The sequence below is a fragment of the Plasmodium knowlesi genome (assembly GCF_000006355.2).
Source record: "Plasmodium knowlesi strain H genome assembly, chromosome: 2".
NCBI classification, from domain to species: domain Eukaryota; phylum Apicomplexa; class Aconoidasida; order Haemosporida; family Plasmodiidae; genus Plasmodium; species Plasmodium knowlesi.
The window spans coordinates 455,165-474,576 of record NC_011903.2 but is presented as its reverse complement, the minus strand read 5'-3'; the positions used below and the strand labels follow the sequence as shown (position 1 = coordinate 474,576).

At 41.6% G+C, this 19,412-nt stretch overlaps 2 protein-coding genes across 2 annotated transcripts; one reads left to right on the top strand and one right to left on the bottom strand.

Moving 5' to 3' along the window:
* Positions 1-257: 257 nt before the first annotated feature.
* Positions 258-14,012, top strand: PKNH_0211000 (conserved Plasmodium protein, unknown function; the record flags this gene model as incomplete). The annotated part of the gene is made up of 5 exons (XM_002257746.2): positions 258-498; positions 741-961; positions 1,198-2,541; positions 2,839-13,823; positions 13,979-14,012. The coding sequence occupies 5 exons, from the start codon at positions 258-260 to the stop codon at positions 14,010-14,012; spliced, it is 12,825 nt and encodes a 4,274-aa protein (XP_002257782.2).
* Positions 14,013-14,322: 310 nt separating this feature from the next.
* PKNH_0210900 (mismatch repair protein pms1-like protein) lies at positions 14,323-18,037 on the bottom strand (the record flags this gene model as incomplete). The annotated part of the gene is made up of 2 exons (XM_002257745.1): positions 14,323-14,632; positions 14,766-18,037. The coding sequence occupies 2 exons, from the start codon at positions 18,035-18,037 to the stop codon at positions 14,323-14,325; spliced, it is 3,582 nt and encodes a 1,193-aa protein (XP_002257781.1).
* Between the last annotated feature and the right edge of the window lie 1,375 nt (positions 18,038-19,412).

The following is a 19,412-nucleotide window of genomic DNA, read 5'->3' as shown; positions in this document are numbered from 1 at the left end:
GGGGGAGGGGGGTTATTTAGATTCAAGCATTTATGTATGCATATATATTCATGCATGTACGATAAGGGAACCAAGTGGAAGGCCCCTTCTTCTCAGTGTTTACTTTAGAAGAAGTCGTCGATGGGAAATTTCGAACATTTCTAAAGAGTATGATTAAGTGAAGTAGCACCAGTGGGATTATTCCACTGTCGAGCAGTATTCCGAGCGGCTCTACTGCAGAGGAACGAATCATTCCTCTTCCCACCACACAGTGCAAAATGATCAAAATTGATAAAGTATTAGAAATCAACGTGCGCGATTTTGCGCGCGACTTGAATGTCTTTTATGAGAAAAGTAAGGCCATTCGGAACATAGGACGAACGGAAAATGCTCGAAAGGGATGTTGCTTCGACAGAAGAACCGTGTCCAAGTATGGAGACACAGTCACTATTTCTTTGGAAAAGCACATATTCATTTGTATCCGGCGAAGCAACACCTGGAGGGTGTTCCGGCACAACAGTAAGGAGACAGCGAGAGCTCTGGGGACGGTGCCCATATGAGAGGGGAGCCACAATTAGGGCTATTATTCATTCCATACTTGGAAGAATTCAAGCAGAGACTTGAAAAGGCAAATAAATGGAGGATTTTCTTTCTCCCTCCCCCAGGAGCAGCAGAACGTAGTTAGCATCACGCTTGATGAACATTCTTCGTGGATAGTTGCCCACAAAAGTTTCACCTTTACCCTCCCACCCCGAACGCAGGTTCCCACAAAATTGACAAATGCGTGTGCATTGGTGAATCAGACGTGCTCGTACTGCAGAGGAATAATAACATTTCCGTGCAGATATTCGAACGCATTGATAAAAACAAGCAGTTAAACGAAATAAGATTGTTGAGGAAACATGACCTCTCATCAAGTGCCCTTTTCTTCTGGGTATATCAGGGTTCCATTTACTTTGTCGACCGAAATGGGGTACTATGGGTAAGACGCCACAAAAAGGGGGGTGATTCCCGTAGTGAGGAGAATAGCGCCATGTTAGTTAATTATCCCACTCGAACAGGACGGCTACGTATAGGCGCGATTCAACAACATATGATTTGTTCATGGATCAGTCATATAAACATAGGTGGATCCCCCTTCACCATGTCACCATGTGGACGATTCACCCCTTGACACATGTCACTATTTTTTTTTTTTTTTTTTTTTTTTTACTAAAGGCAACAGATGTCGAGGAGTGTCTGAACGTCGGCATTTCCTCAAAGCAGATCGAACATTTTCACTTCGAAAAAGGAAACCAAGTGTATTATTTTAAGGTAAAAAATGAGGACACCCTAATTATTGCCCACTGTGATGACGAACAGGGGAAGGAAGTCTATACAATTATATACAACATTTCGAGTAAGCAATTGGAGCAAATCCATTTGAGTATCCCCCCTGGAGTCAACCTGGAGGATGATAAAGCAAAATATATTAGTTGCATCGATTTTAACGACAGCTACATTGTAGTGCTCTTTAGCACAAATGAACTGGTTATTTACCAAAAGGAAGAAAAGATGAACAAATACAAATTGTTTAAATACTTGGACAAGAATAAAGCAAGCGTCATGAAATATTTTAAAAATAGAAACTTGCACGAAGTGGAGGAATGTACATCGAGTCACGTATCTAACAATGCAGACAAGGTTAACAGAATTTCCTCCCTTCATATGTGTGAGGACAATACCCTGCTGTTAACATACAGCGAGCGCTTCCTCCCCGACGTAGAGGAGAGTGGGGGCCATAACAAGTATACCTCACTCGTGAAGAGCGCCACAAGCATGTTAAATATGTACTGCAAGGAGATAGAAAAAATTTTCTTCTTGCCCTTCCTTTATCAAGACAAGCTCAACAATAACTCCCTCCTGTACGACATCAATGAGCATTTAATTAAAAGTCACAGTATGCACATGTGCTCTGTGAACCTACAGGGTGTGCACACCAACACGGACATGGTAAACCTAGACGATGAGATTTACTCCCTGTATGGAGAGACAATTCAAATTTTGAACAATAGGTTATCTGGGATGGGATGTCTCACAAATGAGCAAAATTGGACGGGCTCTCCAGACGACAGAGACGGAGAACGAAGGAGGGAAGAGTTTCTAAACCTAAGAGCATACCTAGACATACACGACATAAATCAAAATAAAAGAAAAATATTTATGAATGGATTAAGTGAGGACGCCTCTGAAAAGGGCTTCCTGAACATGGATTTTTTAAAAGATATAACAAAAAATAAAGGTCTATCGGATAATGTACAGGCATGTAGCAACTTATATCTGTGCAGTTTAGATGACTATTATGTGATGCTGGAAAATGCAGAAGACGATTTTAATGTAATTTTGTATAAAGTAAAATTTCTGAACATGTCTGAATTTTTAATTCATTTATTTTTTTATAACTACCACGATGGCCTGTTGGCAGCTGAGCAGAATGGCATGTCGTCTTTGCATCAACTCTTCGTTTACTCCGTTTATGACTACGGGGGAAGGTATTTCGAGGCACCCCTAAGCGATTTCCAGGTAGGTAGTTTCATCATCCCATTGGGGCGTTACTAACATATCCCGCGAAGGCAAAACAAAGGGTTAACTCCTTTTTGCACACGTTGATGCTCCCACATCTTCTGACTCCTTCTTCATCGTGTACACTGCACATCTATATGTAATCATTTAATATTGTTATATATATATACTCCTTTTTTTCTCCCTACATACTTGTGGAAGTGCCGCTATCCTATCCAAGATGTTACTCTTTCACAAACATATCCACATCCTTGCGAATGTTTTTTTTTTTTTTTTTTTTGGCCCTTCCCCTTGCAGTGCCTCTTCAAAATTAAGAACCTTTTTGACTTCCTGGAGAGAGCCGTGACGTATGATCCGTTTCTTTTCAGAGATGAAGACGACCCCAACATAATAGAATTACTCAATTTGAAAAACAACGGAATCGGCCAGTACAGATATGTTCTCACGAATCTTAACAAAAAGGAGGAAAACAATAATTACCACAACATGTTTTATCTCCTGAACGAATCAGGCGATAGAGAGATCACTTCGAAATATGTGAATAAATATTACAAGGTGAAAAAGGTACGTAGTGAAAACTCGATGCAGCATGTAGACATAAACGTACAGATGTTGAAGTTGAAAACTGTGTTGTGCGTTTCCCTTCGAGTTGTGCTGTACCTGTTGGATGAGGCTCAGTCGGCCAGTGATGTGATACTAACCTCCGACGAGAGTAACGATGGGCGCGACACGGACGATGTGTTTGACATCAACGATGGGTTCGACATCAACGATGAGTTCGACATTGCTGAAGGTCACCACACCGATGAAGAGAGACACTTCCTCACGAGCATGTTAAGAAATAAGGTAAAGAAGCGCCGAAGAAAGGAACCCAAGTGTTCCGGCAAGGGTGGACAGGTCACTAGGCAAATGAATAGGCACACATCACAACCTTCCAACGGGAAACATTTTAAAGACGAAAGCGATGGGGACAATGCGAACATGGACAGTGACAATAATGAGGAAGACGAAAAGCGAATCAGCGAGATATGGGGATTTTCAATCGACCAAGCAGATCTAAGTGGATCTGATAGCAGCAGTAATGTTCATCAGGGTAGCAACGTGGATGAAAGCGTGGGAAGAGGGGGAGAAAGCATCTCATCATCCAACTCAGTGAGAAGAAGTAATGAACAGGTGAAGAGGAAAATTCCTCATAGTACCTTTCTGCACGACGTAGACTACAATTGGCTCAGAGAAAACTTTGAGTCTGTAGAGAAAAACGAAAATGTAAAAACGAAATTGAAGATGTACAGAAAGGAAATATTGCGGCAGATTTATAAGTATAAAATGTACAACTATCTTATGAAACTTCTGGATCGAGAAAGACGGAGAGGAAGGAACGAATCCGATTGTGACACAAAAGGGGGACAAGACGGAACCCCCAATTTAAATTCCACCAACGATAAAAATTACAATAATAAGAATAAACTGTCGGACATTTTTAACATCTTCAAGAAAAACATAAATGATTCTACAAGCGTGGCAGAAAAGGATAATATGAATAGAACCACGAGCAGCGACGGGTTCATTCAAAGTAACACAGAATCTAAATCCTCCAACATCTACATTTTGAGCTGGACGAAATTTAAGTACTACTATACCCCATTTGATATTGTAAAATATTTTGTAATAAATCAAAATTATGTCTTAATAAAAATTTTTTACAAATATTTTCGTTTTTTTATTAACCATAATTGGCAAAGGATATTTGATTACATTCCTGTGAATACCAAAGTTGAGGAGTTTTTTTTTCTGCTCCCGGAGATTAAAGCATCGGAGAGTAATAACCACCCTGGTGGGGTTGCTTCAGCTGGTGAAACTTCCCAGGATGAAGATACACATAATAAAGCATCCAATCCTATGGAACATGCATGCGATGATGAGGGTATCATTTGTCCTTCGAACTTTGCAAAAGATGATGAAACAAATGACGAAGAAGAATATGCGAAATGGACCCGAGAAAATGAACCCTCCAAAGGATTTTATAATCAATACGAAATATACTCTGATGATGATGCCTTTTTCGAGTTATTCTTGAGTAGATGTATTTCCATAATGAAGAGAACCAGGTTGGTTAAGAGTCGCCTCCTTGCATTTGTCTATGTCTGCCTGCAACAGATAAATGGTGATAACATTTATGAACTCTTTAAGTACGACTCCTTGTTGAAGAAACTTACTTTTGACGAATCGTATTTTTGCGAATCTCCCACTGTGGGAACCGTGTTAACCGTGGTGGAAGAAAACCCAAGAGCTGCCACACCAGATGGGAATACCCAGGGTATAGGAGCTACACGAAGAGAACATCCCAAATTGCACGGTGAAAATATGGTGAATAATACCCCCAATTTTTGTGAACCCCTTTGGATAAAGAAGAATCTAAAAGTACATATTAAAAAGGAGAATATGCAGAAGAAAAACGTGCTCCTTATATACAGCTTCTTCATCCTCATTAAGCTATATGTGCTTTGCAAAGAAAATCATAAAAATATGAAATTGGAAAATTTTCTCCTCATGGATATGTACACCCGCTTGTGTTTGATCCTGGAGTTTGACATAAAATACATATCGTTAGAATTAGAACAGGATGGCCACATAAAGGTATTTTATAACAGTTTGCAGGAATTTTTGGGCAACTATCATCTCATCGATGAACACATCACATCTTCTACTGGAACATCCAAGTGTAAACTTTTCACAAAAGAGATTGTCAATTTGGTGTATGAGAAACCGAAAAATCTTTTCGAGAGTATTTACTTCAATTTGCTTTACTCCTCGCAACAAATTTTTGTGTTATTCTGTTTCAAGACATTAAGACTGCTACAGGGGAGAAGCTGTCACCAGGGGGGTGTATTACAGGGTGAAAAGAAGGATAAAGGCACGTGGTCTACCCACCTAACGTTGGGAGAAAATTTTCGTCAAGGAAAGAATACAATCCGCGGAAATGCACAAGTGGTAGTAGGGCGATATAACCAATCGAAGCGCAAAACTGAGATTGACAAAATTTTTGTTTTTCTGAAATATATTTACTACGCATACAAGCATAGAGTCATCTTGAGGAATGATTACGAGTTCGCCTTTTTATTTCTGGTGATCTTTTACAAATACATGCACATTAACCTCTTGCACTTTATTTCAATTTTGGGGGATTTTTACAACCTGTTGCCCAGGCAGATAGTGGAGTGGACAGAAGGAGGTACCTCCCAACAGGGGGAGGAACTTTTCGATCTGAAGGAGCTCTTCCACAACGGAGAGTGTAACAACAAAGCTGTAATTTATGATGAACATTTGAGTCGTATTGTCGGGGGGGGTTATGAGGATGCAGGGGTGGAAAGTGAATCTTCGGAGAGTCAATCTCTCCAGGCTACCCCAACGGTGGAGAAACTTCTGGACGTTTTCGAAAAGGATCTGAACGCCCTGGAGCTGATCAAATATTTGAAGAAAGACTTCCCGCATCATGAGGAAGACGAAATCAAGGTAGACATTGACATGATTGTAAGCTCTCGAAATAACAGAACTAAAACTGTAATGAACATTTTTACGTTATTCAAAAAGATAATGACCTGCACGCAGTACAAGGATACAAATTTCACGAAGAACTGCTTTCAACTTTATCACAACTTGTTTTACTTGGTAGATGTTCACACCTTCTTTCACATCCTGTTCTACATCATCCTCTTTCATTCCAATGACTTTGAATATTTAAGCAACCTTTTGAACTTTTTCCAAAGATATTATCACCATGTCGGTGGAGAGAAGTCGGATTATCTCATAAATTACCTCCTCCTAAGCAGAGCAAAAGTAGCGACCATTAACGAAAATTTTGAGCACCTCTACAAATTTGTAAAAAATATATATTCTAAGAGAATGTCAGGGTTGCTGTGCCACTTGGCCGACCAGAGGGAAGACCTTTTGGCGAACTTGAAAATGTTGAAGTATATACAAATTTTTGCAAATCGAAAAGGAGAAAACGAAAAAGAGAGTGGTGGCATTTCCTCCATGAGTCGCTATGTGTCCAGACAAAGCACACATAAAAGTACATCAAACGAAGACATATACAAATCCTTTTCAAAATTAATTTCCCAGTCGTATGAAAGGATTGCCACGAATGATGTAAACATTGAAGATGTCGCAAAGAACAAAACGGAAAATACTTACCAGCCCCCTTTTTACAAGAACATTCTTTACGATTCTTATGTCAAGATATCCATCGAAAAAAATAAATTTCTCATCTTCAAAAACTTAATGGAGAACGATCTCACAATTTGTTACAACAGATGCAGAACAATCAAGTTGATTAAACTTTTACAATTGGAGAGCGACCATCTTAGGGATTCTCTTCTCTTCGTTATCTGCACCCTACAGCTACATGGAAAGGTAAATATTCTTCTCTTTTACCTGATTCTTTTTCTCATTTTATTTCAAAATGATGAATTGGGAAAAGAGCAAAAGAGCCTTCTACACAGTGCCATTATGTTCTACGCCCAATATTCGAACCGATCTGCTAGCTACGTATACAATTTCGGCATGTCCCTCCTTTCTTACTTCTCTCTGAATCATCCTGGGTGTATTCTCCATCTGTACAAATCGATCTTCGCGAAAAGGGAGCATTTCAATCCTGCATGGACACCCCAAAAAGGAGAGAAGCAAGACTCGAATAACATGCATGATAGCTTCCTCTCCGTGTATGACTTTTTACAACATAGTAAGATTAAGTCTCACAGGAAGAATGATGAGGATAGCATAACCCAGGGGGAGAGTCGAAATGTTACAAAATGCCCTCCACAAGGGAGGTCTGCGAAAAGTGATCAGAGAAGCGGAAATATAAACGAACCCACAAGTGAGCATTCCCATTTTGGACCATCACGAGATGATGACGGGGGAGAGATTAATCCAATTGCTAAGGTATTCTGTAAACTGACAGACACGGTGGACTCTTCGAGGGGGGGAGTCCCCAATGAAAGACACGGCAAGTCGCCCTTGGGGGAATCACTCCACATGGTGAAGGAGGAGCCCATGGATTCATACGAGCATATTTATGATGAGGAAGATAATCTGGGTCAAGTAGAACTGGAAGTTGAAATCGAAATGTTTGAAAAGGAGAAGAAGAACCCCTTTGAGAATGAAATAGATGAATGTGATGGTGTATGGAGCAAGAGCCCCGGAGAAAATGGCGTGTTTACTGAAGAAACTGACGAAGGCGACAAGGAGTTGGACCAAGTCGAAGATATTTTTGCGGGTACAGATTTTGAGGAAATGGGAGCATCGTCTGGTGAATCAGGCTGCGAAAGGGACGCCTCTAAAATGGGTGAAGCGAACAATACGGATGAAACGGACGACGAGGATGAAGCGAATCCACCTAATGACGACCAAGGAAGGGGACCCATGGTAACCACGGTAACCCCTTCAGAGCGTCTAAGGCAGATGAAAAACCAAGACGGGGGTAACATAGAGGAGGGCGAAGAAATTCCCCCAAATGATTTCCATCATAATGAAAAAAAAAATGAAAACAATAGAAATGCTCTTACGTATGTACTAATAAGAGCGCGCAGTAAGATTAACAAAAAAAACGTGACAAATTGGAACATGGATTCTATCACGAGAACAGTGCGTTCAGTGAAGAGGGCCCTAAAGAGGAACGAAAATAATCTAAAGGGAATGGATAGCACTTTACATGTGCAACATTTCAAGAAGAAAGTAGGAGAGCATCAGGACGAAAAACACATCGGCCATAAAATCAGAATTTACAATTCTCTCCTGAGCAGTGACCCGTACTTTGCATTTTTGTACTTGTTACAAGTTCAGGATTACTCATTTATTTACACCTTCGTGAAGAAGATCATTTTGAATAATTCAATTCTGATAGAAAAAAAAATAGCCACTATTGAGAGGATACTCTTAAGTATTTATTCCTTCTACGCACACATGGGAGAAGCAAAGGAGGGACTCCATTCTGAAGCCTTAAAAGGTATCCCCCCATTTTTAAAGAAAATTATCAACATGTTGATCATTACGAAATATTTGCTCCTCCAGTTAAGTGCCAACAATTTAAGGAAAATTGATTTGAAAAAACTTTTTGTTGAGGATAGCTATAAAAAACTGCTAGTGGAAAAATTCGATAAAGAGAGGTGTGAGAAAATTTTACAAATTTTGATTAAAATAGGAGACATTTCGAAAGTGAATCTTCTCCATATGAATGTTCATATAGAAAAGAATAGACACACTGTTGTGTATGACTTACGATGGAGAGATGGACCCAAAGAAATTGGTGGTAGCATGGTGGAAAAGGAACTCAGTGAGAAGAACATCATTACAGAAAACCCCAATGAACATAAGCGCTTTCAGGTTTTATTCGAAATTGAGGTGGAAAAACAAATGATTATTCACTTCCAGAAGAATGAAAAGAATTCTCTACTGATCTATATCACCACCAATTTGAAGTACCTCAACTTTAACCTCCATTTTGTGAGAAAGATTATCTTCTATATGTACGAAGCATGTCTGTATTCCCTTTGCCCAGCTGTGTACTTCTTGAGGACTTCCCCTTATGACTTAAGCAAGGAGAACCTATTCACTTCCTTGTTGCGTGTCGTGAAGAGGTTATCTCGCACGGAGGTGGCAACGAAATTGTTGGAGCTTCGTTATGTGTGGATTTGTCTGATAGAAGCAAAAGGAGATGTGAAGGGAGAGACACCTAGAGGAGACCCTCCACAGAACATCGAAAAAGGGCAGGGAAGAGAAAATCTCTCCAAAAGTAGCACAGTAGAAATATTGTACAGTTCGAAGATTTTAAACCCTTTCAATTTTTACCTGAAGGAAGCACAAATGGATAACCCCTCATTTGACCAACACATTTGTAACCACGTGAAGGATGCAGAAAAAGAAGTTCAAATGTATAACTTAGGAAAAGAAGGAACGTACAATTTGGTGAATTATCTGTGGAGTAAATTTGAAATAATGCCGCAACTGCATGATTTGTGTTTTCTTCTGAAAGGACTCAATGTTCAGTTGGATCCATTTTACTATGCCAGTGAAGAAAATCACGAAATGGTAGAGGAACTCTTCGACGCTGATGAGGATGACTATGTCAAGCACTGCCTTCTTATCAGTGTGCTGAACAGAGATTCTATTAACGCTCTTAAAATTAAGAATGTGAAAAACAATTTGTCCTATTTTTTATATTCTAATGAGAAATACCACAAATGCTTCATACACTTTTACCTTTACCACAGTGCACTAAAATTAGGCAATTTAAAAAAGGTGTCGACACATTTATTTACGCACCTTCTGAAGCGCCCTCTAAAGGACGTTTGCAGAAACATTGAATTCAATTTCACCAAATGGATGCTCCTACACAGAAAGCGAATGGAGAAATTTTTGCACTTTTACAATGTGATCAACAGACTTGGAGTGGATCACCCTGAGGTCCTAATTAAATTAGTTACCGATAATTTATATCGAGTGGATTACCTTCTGTTTCTCCACCTGGCACATGCCAATGGAGAAGACGACCCTCCTTCAGCTGAGCGTATAATCTTGAAACTGCTCATGGTGCTCTTCTTTACATCGCGCACAAATCCAGATGCCAACTTTTCAGTGAATGATTTTTTCCACTTTTGCGCGGCCCAGACCCAAGGGGGAAGGGACTTACCCTCATTGGAACAATGTTCCCAATGTGATATAACCCTTGAGGGTGAATTCTGTAAGGATGATCAAGTCGCTCTAGTGGGTGAGGAGGTGAAGGGAGCGAGCTTATTCAAGGAAGTTAGAGAAGGCGAATACCCCAACGCACTCACAGCGCACGGAAAGAGTTTCGTGGAGACTGACGATGAGCTGTACATTGATAAGCGCCTGGAGGTGCACGATGAGGGGGATCAGAACTTTTCCGACACCGAGGAAGCCAATCAAAACATAGAAGGAAATTTCTCCGTTGTAAGTATTTCCCCTCTAAGTGTGAAGGAGGAAAGCACATCCACGGGGGAGCATTACGAGTACACGGACCAAGAAAAAAGCCTCATCACCGACATAAACAATTTCTTCCAAAAGGATGATGGACTTGGGGGCGCAGATGACATCGATGTACCACGCGGAAGAGGCAACCCACGGGGCATCCATGTCGACCTGGACGAGAGAAAAATTGGACAAATTGAAAAGGGGCTCAACGGTCAGTCAACGCAGGCAACCGGAGCAGTCGAAGAAAACGAACAGCGCAACGCTGTGGCCTCCTTCTGCTGTGAACGCATAACCCTCCAGCAGGTAATAAAAAGGGTTATAAAGAACGAACTGAAGGCAATTTTGTTCATCCGCTTTTCCAGGAGAGTAACTGTATTCAATTTGTATGATAAGGCAAAGCAGATTAACCACTTTCTGCATAGCTTGGGTGGACGCAATGTCTTCTTTTCCCTCGAGATGATGGTCCTACTACTGTGGAAGAATAAAAGAAGGAAGTCCAGGAACAGGTTCATTTTTCACTTTTTTACGCTTCTGAACGTTTTGCACTTTGTGAAGGAAGGGAGAGATTTCCAACCAAATGAGCAGAACAAGGATCACACATTGGAGACCCCCTCAGAGGATAACATACCCAATGAGGATGACCATGTCCAGAACAAGGAGAGCATCATCAAAAGCTTAATCGTACTTCTCCTCATTAATCTGTCTAATATATTTCTACCAACCGTGAACAAACTGTACTTGTTGGAAGAGAAACAGCACCTCCTGTTCGACAGACAGAGGAAACAGATAAGCACCAAACACGACGTCGAGAACTTTATTCGTATAATTCTGAACCTAATCGACGAGATGTATCTTAAGGGTTATGAATTTGTATATCTAAGTCTCCTCCTTTTGATGGAGTACGTAATAGAGCTTCTATGTGAGGACAGTGATGTAGCAATCCCCCCCACCCTAGCGCACATTTTCAAATGTAATAAAATGCAAATATTGTTAGATGACTATGCAAAACGTTACCAGTCAATAGAGGAGGGAAAAACGAAGGAGAAAATGAAAACAAGTGTCTACACCGCTTTCCTAACCCAACAAACATATGACAAAATTAGAAGTATGATGAGTCGTATTTACTTGAAGCTCCTTTCCAATTGTGATAAATCCATTGTGCTAGTCTGCAAAATTATTATAGGGAACAGAATCAACTTGGAAGACGAAAAGGAATTATTTAAAAAATTCAAGAGCACTATACTCACATTCTTTACATTAAATTATTCTCAAATAAAGGCGAATAAAAATAACTTGCTCCTACAGAATAATACGAACAGTATGATGAAGAGAGATAAGAATGACCTATTTCAAACGAAGATTTCTTCCTTCGTTAAGGTACTCCTGGTGATAATGCATTACAACATTGGTTCTTTCAAACATTGGGATTATTACGAAACTATTAAGCAGATAATGACCGATGGAGAGTGGTTCCACATTTTTGACGCCAAGTACGCAAGGGAGTCAGCTGAAATGAACTTTCTCTGGAAAAAATACACCCGGAGGGGAAATATGTACGCCGCGCAAGGAGGTGGACCCATGGAAAACACACCCAACGTGAGAAATAATATCAACGAGGGTATTACAGATAATACTGTTGCTGCACCTGTCCCCCTTGAGGTAACACAAGCGCTAGAAGAGGAGGATGACGAAGTTGCCCTTGTGGAAGATCTACATAGTTGGGACTCCTCCAGTGGTAGCCATACCGAAATGAAAAAAACGCTGCTCTTTTATTTGCAAAATTGCAAAGAGGGGGAGGAAAGTGACAAGCAGAAGGAAGTCGACGAGGGGGATTCATCAGGTCTGCTAAGTTCGAATGAGGTTCTACAGGGGAATTCCACATGGGGTTCGGGTATTCTGGATCGTAGCAATGACCCCTACGTAGGGGGAGAAGAGAAGAATAAGAGCGCTGACATATTGGAGAGGAAGGATGTGGTGTCCGGAATTTCCCACACCGCAATGAAGGAGCTGTCACCGCAGGGTAGAGCAAAGAATATGGTGGATCCGTCACAGAAGGGAGATAATAAACTTCTGAAGAGTGGAACCCCCAATGAGGAAGACCTCCAGGAGGAAGATCATTTTCAATTTAACACCTCCAAAGTGCGCGAAACCATCCTGAATGATTATGGAAAAGGCTTCCTCTCGAAGTACATAAACAAACTTACCACGAAGGAAGAGTGCCAAGAGAGAGTGAAACAAGTAGGAAGGAAATCCAAAATGATGAACCTAGTAAAGTATGCAGCATACATTCTACGATACTGGAACATCGAAATAGAGGAATTACAAAAAGGAGAAAGAGAAGAAGGGTTCCAAATTTTAATTTTTTTTGCAAACCATTTTCATTTTTTCGAAAATTTTATCAAGTATAAAGTTATTTTAAAATTATACATGCACAATGAGCTGAACCTGGCTGACGAACTGCTGAAGCAGAGGAGTAGGATGTGGTCTTGGTACCGCAATGACGTGAAAATAAAAAGCTCCATTGAGGAATACCTCATGAAGGATATATGCTACACTAATTTCTTCACTGGGAAAGGGGATAACGAGACGTTTCTACGCTCATTTAACCGAGTGTTAAGAAGGGGCCACTGGATTGGTGGTCCCCTTTCACATCACGAAGGGGAACCTATCCTCACGCCACCCACCAGTTGCTTCTACCTAACAAACTATCACAACAATAAGTTTAACAGAACCTTTTTCAAAAGCATATATATGCAGCATTATGCCTTCAGAAAGTACTGCAATGATGTAAGTGGTGGAAAACACTTGGATGGATATCTCCCCAAGGGAAGACAGTTGGACTCTGAAGCTACACATCGGGCGAAGAACATAACTGAGCGTCAGGAAATAAAACATAATGAGCCAAATCATACTTACAATTTGCGTGATATGCAGAGTCACTCCCCTGAACAGAGGAGTAGCAACTTCCCCCTGTTCTACCTCTCGTTCATGGACCTCTACGCACGCACCGCAGATGTTCACGACTTCTACTTGCAGGCTATCATATTCAAGTTAATGAAGGAGGAGGAACTACACCTTACGAAAGCGAAACAATATCAGGAAGATCTGCAAACATATCTCCAGAATATGTTAAACCAGTACGACTTATATTTGATGCTTCTACATTACCAGTTACTTACCTTCCAGTCTGTTTGCTACAACAACACGTGCACGAATTTTCTTAATCGACGTGAACAGAAGTTGGTTCACTACCTCTGGGTCAGACTCACGCAAGACCTAATGAAGAAGTATCGGTAGGGTGACAGTTCCGTGATGGTGCACTTTTGTCTGGGACGTGAGAGAAAAGGAGAAAGCAGACCCACACAACAGTGGCGGATGACAACCGCGAGATATGCATTTCTTCACCTTTACATTTTTCCCGTTTCCCCATGTTCCCCCTCATTTTTAGGTCCAACATAAACCCAGCCAATGCATTCCTCTGAGCAACGCATATCGAGTGACGAAAAAAAAAAAAAAAAAATTCTCACAAACAGCAGCGGGAACTATACAAAATTTTGCATGCATCGTCGAGAAAATCGTTTTTTACGCAAACAGTGTGAATTCACAATTAAACAACTCTTGGTGAAAGAGAAAGAAAAAAAAAAAAGGTTTAAAAAAAGGTGCACTCCACCGGAAACGCAGCCAACGCAGCCAACGCAGCCAACGCAGCCAACGCAGCCAACGCAGCCAACGCAGCCAACGCAGCCAACGCAGCCAACGCAGCCAACGCAGCCAACGCGACCAACGCTTACATCACTGAAACTTTAGTAGCGGGCCGAGCATCGGCTTGGTAGACATAATCAAAAAGAAGGCGTGGTTGTGGAAGAGGTACTTGTAAGCATCGTAATTCTTTGTAACAACGAGATTTGTAATTTCGTCGTATAGCTTCACGTAGTAATTTTCGAAGCAACTTTTTATATCCATGTCGTTTATGATATACTTGATGGTCGGCCTGCCGTGGGGGCAGTTCCACGGGTTTTTCAACACACTAAGCTTTTTTTTAATCTTGATCATTTCGGTCACGTTTAGGGGTTTCCCGACCATGATGGCATTTCTGCATGCCCTATAAAGGGGGGGGGAGGGGGGGGGATAGGTAATTTAATGTGCGATATATTATACAGATCAGTGCATACATATGGCACGTAGGAAATACATGGGTGTCGCATTCCTCCTAGGCTCTTGGACTGGTCACTTACTTGGAAGCCAGGATCCGCCAGACCTTCTGTGGGCGTGGAAAGTTGTGGTTAAACCACGTGTCCGTCTTCTTGTTGGGTTGGCCCTTGTTCCGTATGAACATTTGAAATTTTGCCTTATCGTACGTTATGGGGTGTTCTGTCAAGTGGTGCAAGAGGGACATGAAGTCTTCGACCTCCAGGATCTTCCCGTTGAACACGGGGAGGGACAGCAAGTATACCTTCACTTGCATGAGGACACCTTCCCCGGTGTCGGTCGCGTCGGTCACGTTCGTCGGGTCGATCGCATCGGCCGAATCGTCCGCTTTCAGTCTTCTCCTCTTCTGAGCAGGCTCCTCCACAATTTCCACGTCAAACCCATTGTGTAAAAATATTTCCAAGTTTTTTTCGATGATGTAAATTTGCGCAGGACTCAACTCCAAATCGATTTTGCTAATCAACTTTTGTGACTTCATGGTGAATATTTTGTTGTATTTTTCGAAATTGGATTTTTCGTCTGCTGCATGTTGGTCTATAATAAAGAGGGCGTAGTTGCTGTTCCCCTTGGGTTCGGCTTCCTCCCCCCCAGACCCTCCCGGATCTACCACTTTTCCCTCAGTACCCCTTTGAAAGTACAACAGATCAATTTTAGAAATGACAAACCCTTTATTGAATTGCCCGCAAATTTGAAGTTTTTCAAACAAGTTGGACTTAAAATATAAATCCCTCTGCCGTTCATCAATGTTGTTGAAGCTGATGTCTTCGCCAGAACCTCCCCCAGAGGTACTTCTCACCTGGTTTTCCATCCCCCCTGCTTCCTTAATGCTCAAGCTCCCATTAAACAAATCTGCATACTCACTCACCTGCTTCTTGTCAGTTAGGCAAAAAAAACTGTTGGCCTTCTCTTCTTCTTTCCCCTTTGGAAAAATTATATTTTTTATTTTTTCGCTATTTGTTAAATTTACAACATGGACCTGATCATAATCGAACCCGCTCTTCATTTGCTCCCTGTTGATATACATGTTGATGTCTATGGGGATGCTTTTAATGCATCTACTTTTTATGTTTTCTTTTAACTGTTCGAAGGTGTAGTCAAGCGCATCATCGGGTGAGTCTGCACTACGGTTGTGATTTTCTCCTTCCGGTTGGCTTTTGGGGTTGAGTTCTCCTTCACCAGGGTTATCACCAGCTCTGTGCATTATGTCGTAGTGGGGACTACCGCCTTCGCCTTCCAATTTACACTGGTACGAATGAACCTTAGGCGATTCCTCCAACTTATACTCTTGAACATATAGTTTAGGGGAATCTTCCAGTTTGTACTCTTGAACGCACAGTTTAGGGGAATCTTCCAGTTTGTACTCTTGAACGCACAGTTTAGGGGAATCTTCCAACTTATTCTCTTGAACGAAAAACTTGGGCGAAGCCTCCAACTTGTACTCTTGAACGCACAGTTTAGGGGAATCTTCCAACTTGTACTCGAATGCATGTGCGCTAGGATGATCTTCCATCTCGCACCCCTCCTCCGTCGAACCGTCCCCCAGCTGGTACTCGTACGCTTGAACCCTCGGTGCTTCCTCCTCCGTCAATCCGTCTCCCTGAGCGCCTTTTTTCAGAACGGACCCTTCGACTTGCCAACCCTGCCGTGCGCGCCCCACGCGATGATAACTGCTCGGCATGTTCACTTGCAATGCAGAGTTACTCCCCCTATTAGCGACAGGACTGCGAAAAAAAAGATCACCCGAATTAACGGGGGGGGTGTACTCTTCGTCAGGATATTCCTCCTTCACTTGCACACACACTTGGGGTTCCAAACTTTTTGTGAAGCTCCCTCTCCTCCCTGGTTCATTATCCTCTGGTCTTTGTAGAGGCCACATATTCGCATGTTCAGGGGGACTTTTCCTAACATGGTCCACATGATCACTCGTGTCCCTTCTATTTTGTAGGTCCTCCTGTCCTATGGGCACCTCCTCCTTGACTCCCCCAGTACTGTCTCTTCCCCCCTCGGAGAAGCTTTCCCCAGTGGAAGAACCCTCCCAAGAAGGTGTTGTTTTTTTCCCTTTTTCGCCAATTCCAATCGTTTCACTTGCGGAGAATCCCCCCTGGGGTGCCTCACTAACTAGCAACTGTGTCATCGAGCCCCCTTGTTCAGTGGCATCTTCTTCTTTCACTCGGCCCAACATTCTCCTCTCATGTGAAGATCCCCCCAACATAGGAAGCTGTATATTGTTTGCCTTCAAAAAATAATCACCGATATGCGTATCAACAAGTTGGCTAGTCTTCGGGGTGAGCAAACTAACCAAGGAAGTCTTGATCTTTTCGCACAATTCATTTTCATAAATAAAAAATACTTCCCTCTTATCTGGAGTTACATTGATATCAAAATTCTTGGTGTCGGAGAGGATATTACAAATAATAATGGGGTATAGCCTACTATTAAATTCTCTATAAATGGAGTTGATAATTTTATTCACATTTTTTAATACATGTATTGGTCTATTGTTAATGTAATAAAATTGGATGTCTCTATCTCTCCTTCCACTGTTGTTATCACTTATGTATGCTCTGAGTTTCCACTCTTCTTCGTCTATATTGAAGTCGATGAGATTACCAATGTTTCTTTTCCCATATATAGTATGTACACTATTTTTAATACTTTCCTTCCCTCCGTTCGTTAATAGCATATTCATATTTTTCACATTCCCCTTCACCGTAACGATATTTTGAATGCAAAATTTTATATGAGAATAAATAATGGCGTACTGTTGCATCAGGAGAAGCAAATCTGATAGTTGTGATTTTATATTTTTTATAAAGTCTTTTTTCCTTATAGGAATATTTTTAAAAATATTTTCACAACTTACTGTTGTCCCTCTTAGACGTGCTATAGGTTCTTCATGACTTAACCTTCCAAGGCCATCAAATTTTAGCAAATATCCGTGGCTACTTTCATCATGCTTCGTTACAATGTGTAGATCGCTTAACATACACAAGGAATTTAATGCTTCCCCTCTGAACCCTAATGTATTTAAGGAGGTATGTATATCCTCAAATTCAGTTATCTTTGAGGTAGCATGCCTCGCGCAAACATTTTCAAAATTGGACTTTTTAATTCCTGCTCCATTGTCATTTACTTGTATTAATTTTATCCCATTTTCGACTAGCTTTATTTTTATTTCTGTCGCATCTGCATCTATGCTATTTTCCACTAGCTCCTTTACTACGCTGCTCAGCGTGAATATCACTTGGCTACTGCAGATGTTGTGGATGGACTCCTCCCCGATGTTCTGAATCTTCATTTAGCTCACGGGGGGGGTCAAACTGAACATACATATGTACATATATGCACTTTTGTGTGTATCTCTCCCCCTGTCCTTTATATGCCTACCCTTAATAGGGATGTTATCGACGTAATGGGAAGAGACACCCCACCAAGTTCAGCCCCCGATCTTATGATCTGCCTGTGCCCACGCGGCTGCAATTTTGGGAGACCAAAAACGGGGTGTGTGGCCACACCAGTAAGAGGCGAAGTATGCGAAACGACCACTCAGGATGACACATAAAAAGGGATGAGAAGAAAAAAGAAAAAATCCCGAATGAAAGGATGCACACAAATTTCACAAAATAGGGGAAAAACACAAAGAGGCGTAAAAATTGAGAATCTCAAATACTGATCGCACTTTTTGAGAAGATTATGAAAATTGCCCAGCTGCATAACTCATGGGGTACCACTTTTGGAAGACAACCTGAATGGCAAAAGTGGGCCTCCTCGCATCGGCTATTCACGGGCAGGGCTTGCGAACGGCATGTGCTTGAAATTGATTTAAGGGATGTTCTTCTCCTTTGGTGGATTCAATGCGGACGGAGCGCTTTGCGAATGGAGGGAGAAGAAAAGAGAAGCCCAAATAAGGTGACCATGCACGAATGGCGAGACGACGCCGGAGGAGAGACGACACGGAGAAAACGCAAGAGGTGCAATTTTGCGAATTCCCTTAAACACAAGCACTGATTTTCCCTATCATTGAAATGCCCCGCATGGTGAACCATCGCCTCAACCTCGAGGGGATTTGTGAAAAAAAAAAAAATAAAAAAAAAAAAAAAAAATTGCTTCAAGCCGGCAGTCATGAAGTTTGGATCCCCATGAAAAAAAAAAAAAAAAAAAAAAAAAAAAAAAATGCGAGACAAAAGAGCCTCGTAGAAGGAGGCCCGGATGGAGAGGCCTCCCATTTCCACATTCTTCACAATCATTCTAGCCCCAATGGGCTCCCGAATTTTGCACAAAGACGGCAAAAACGAGCACAATTGTTGGCCCACTGCACTCATCACGTGGATGCAGTGGGGACGGCCACAAAGTTCCTATCCGTCCACAGGACAGGGGAAGGTATTTCAGAAGAATATTATTTTTCACCCCACGGAAGAGAAGGAGAAGGCATGTCGACCCCTAATACGGCGTTCTCCCGCGGGCACTAATCTATGAAAAGGCCCAGTGGCCTTACCTCATTGTTCGTGCATACGTAAAGTCACCTTTTTGAAAACAAAGTCGCACGAATTAAGACGTGGCGGATATCACTTCGTAAAGTTTGGATGTCCCACTGAGGGGGGGGGTGGCAAAAGCGGAAGAAATGTCAAAGGGGAAGAAACGTCCATGTGGACAAAGTGACGACATGGCTACAT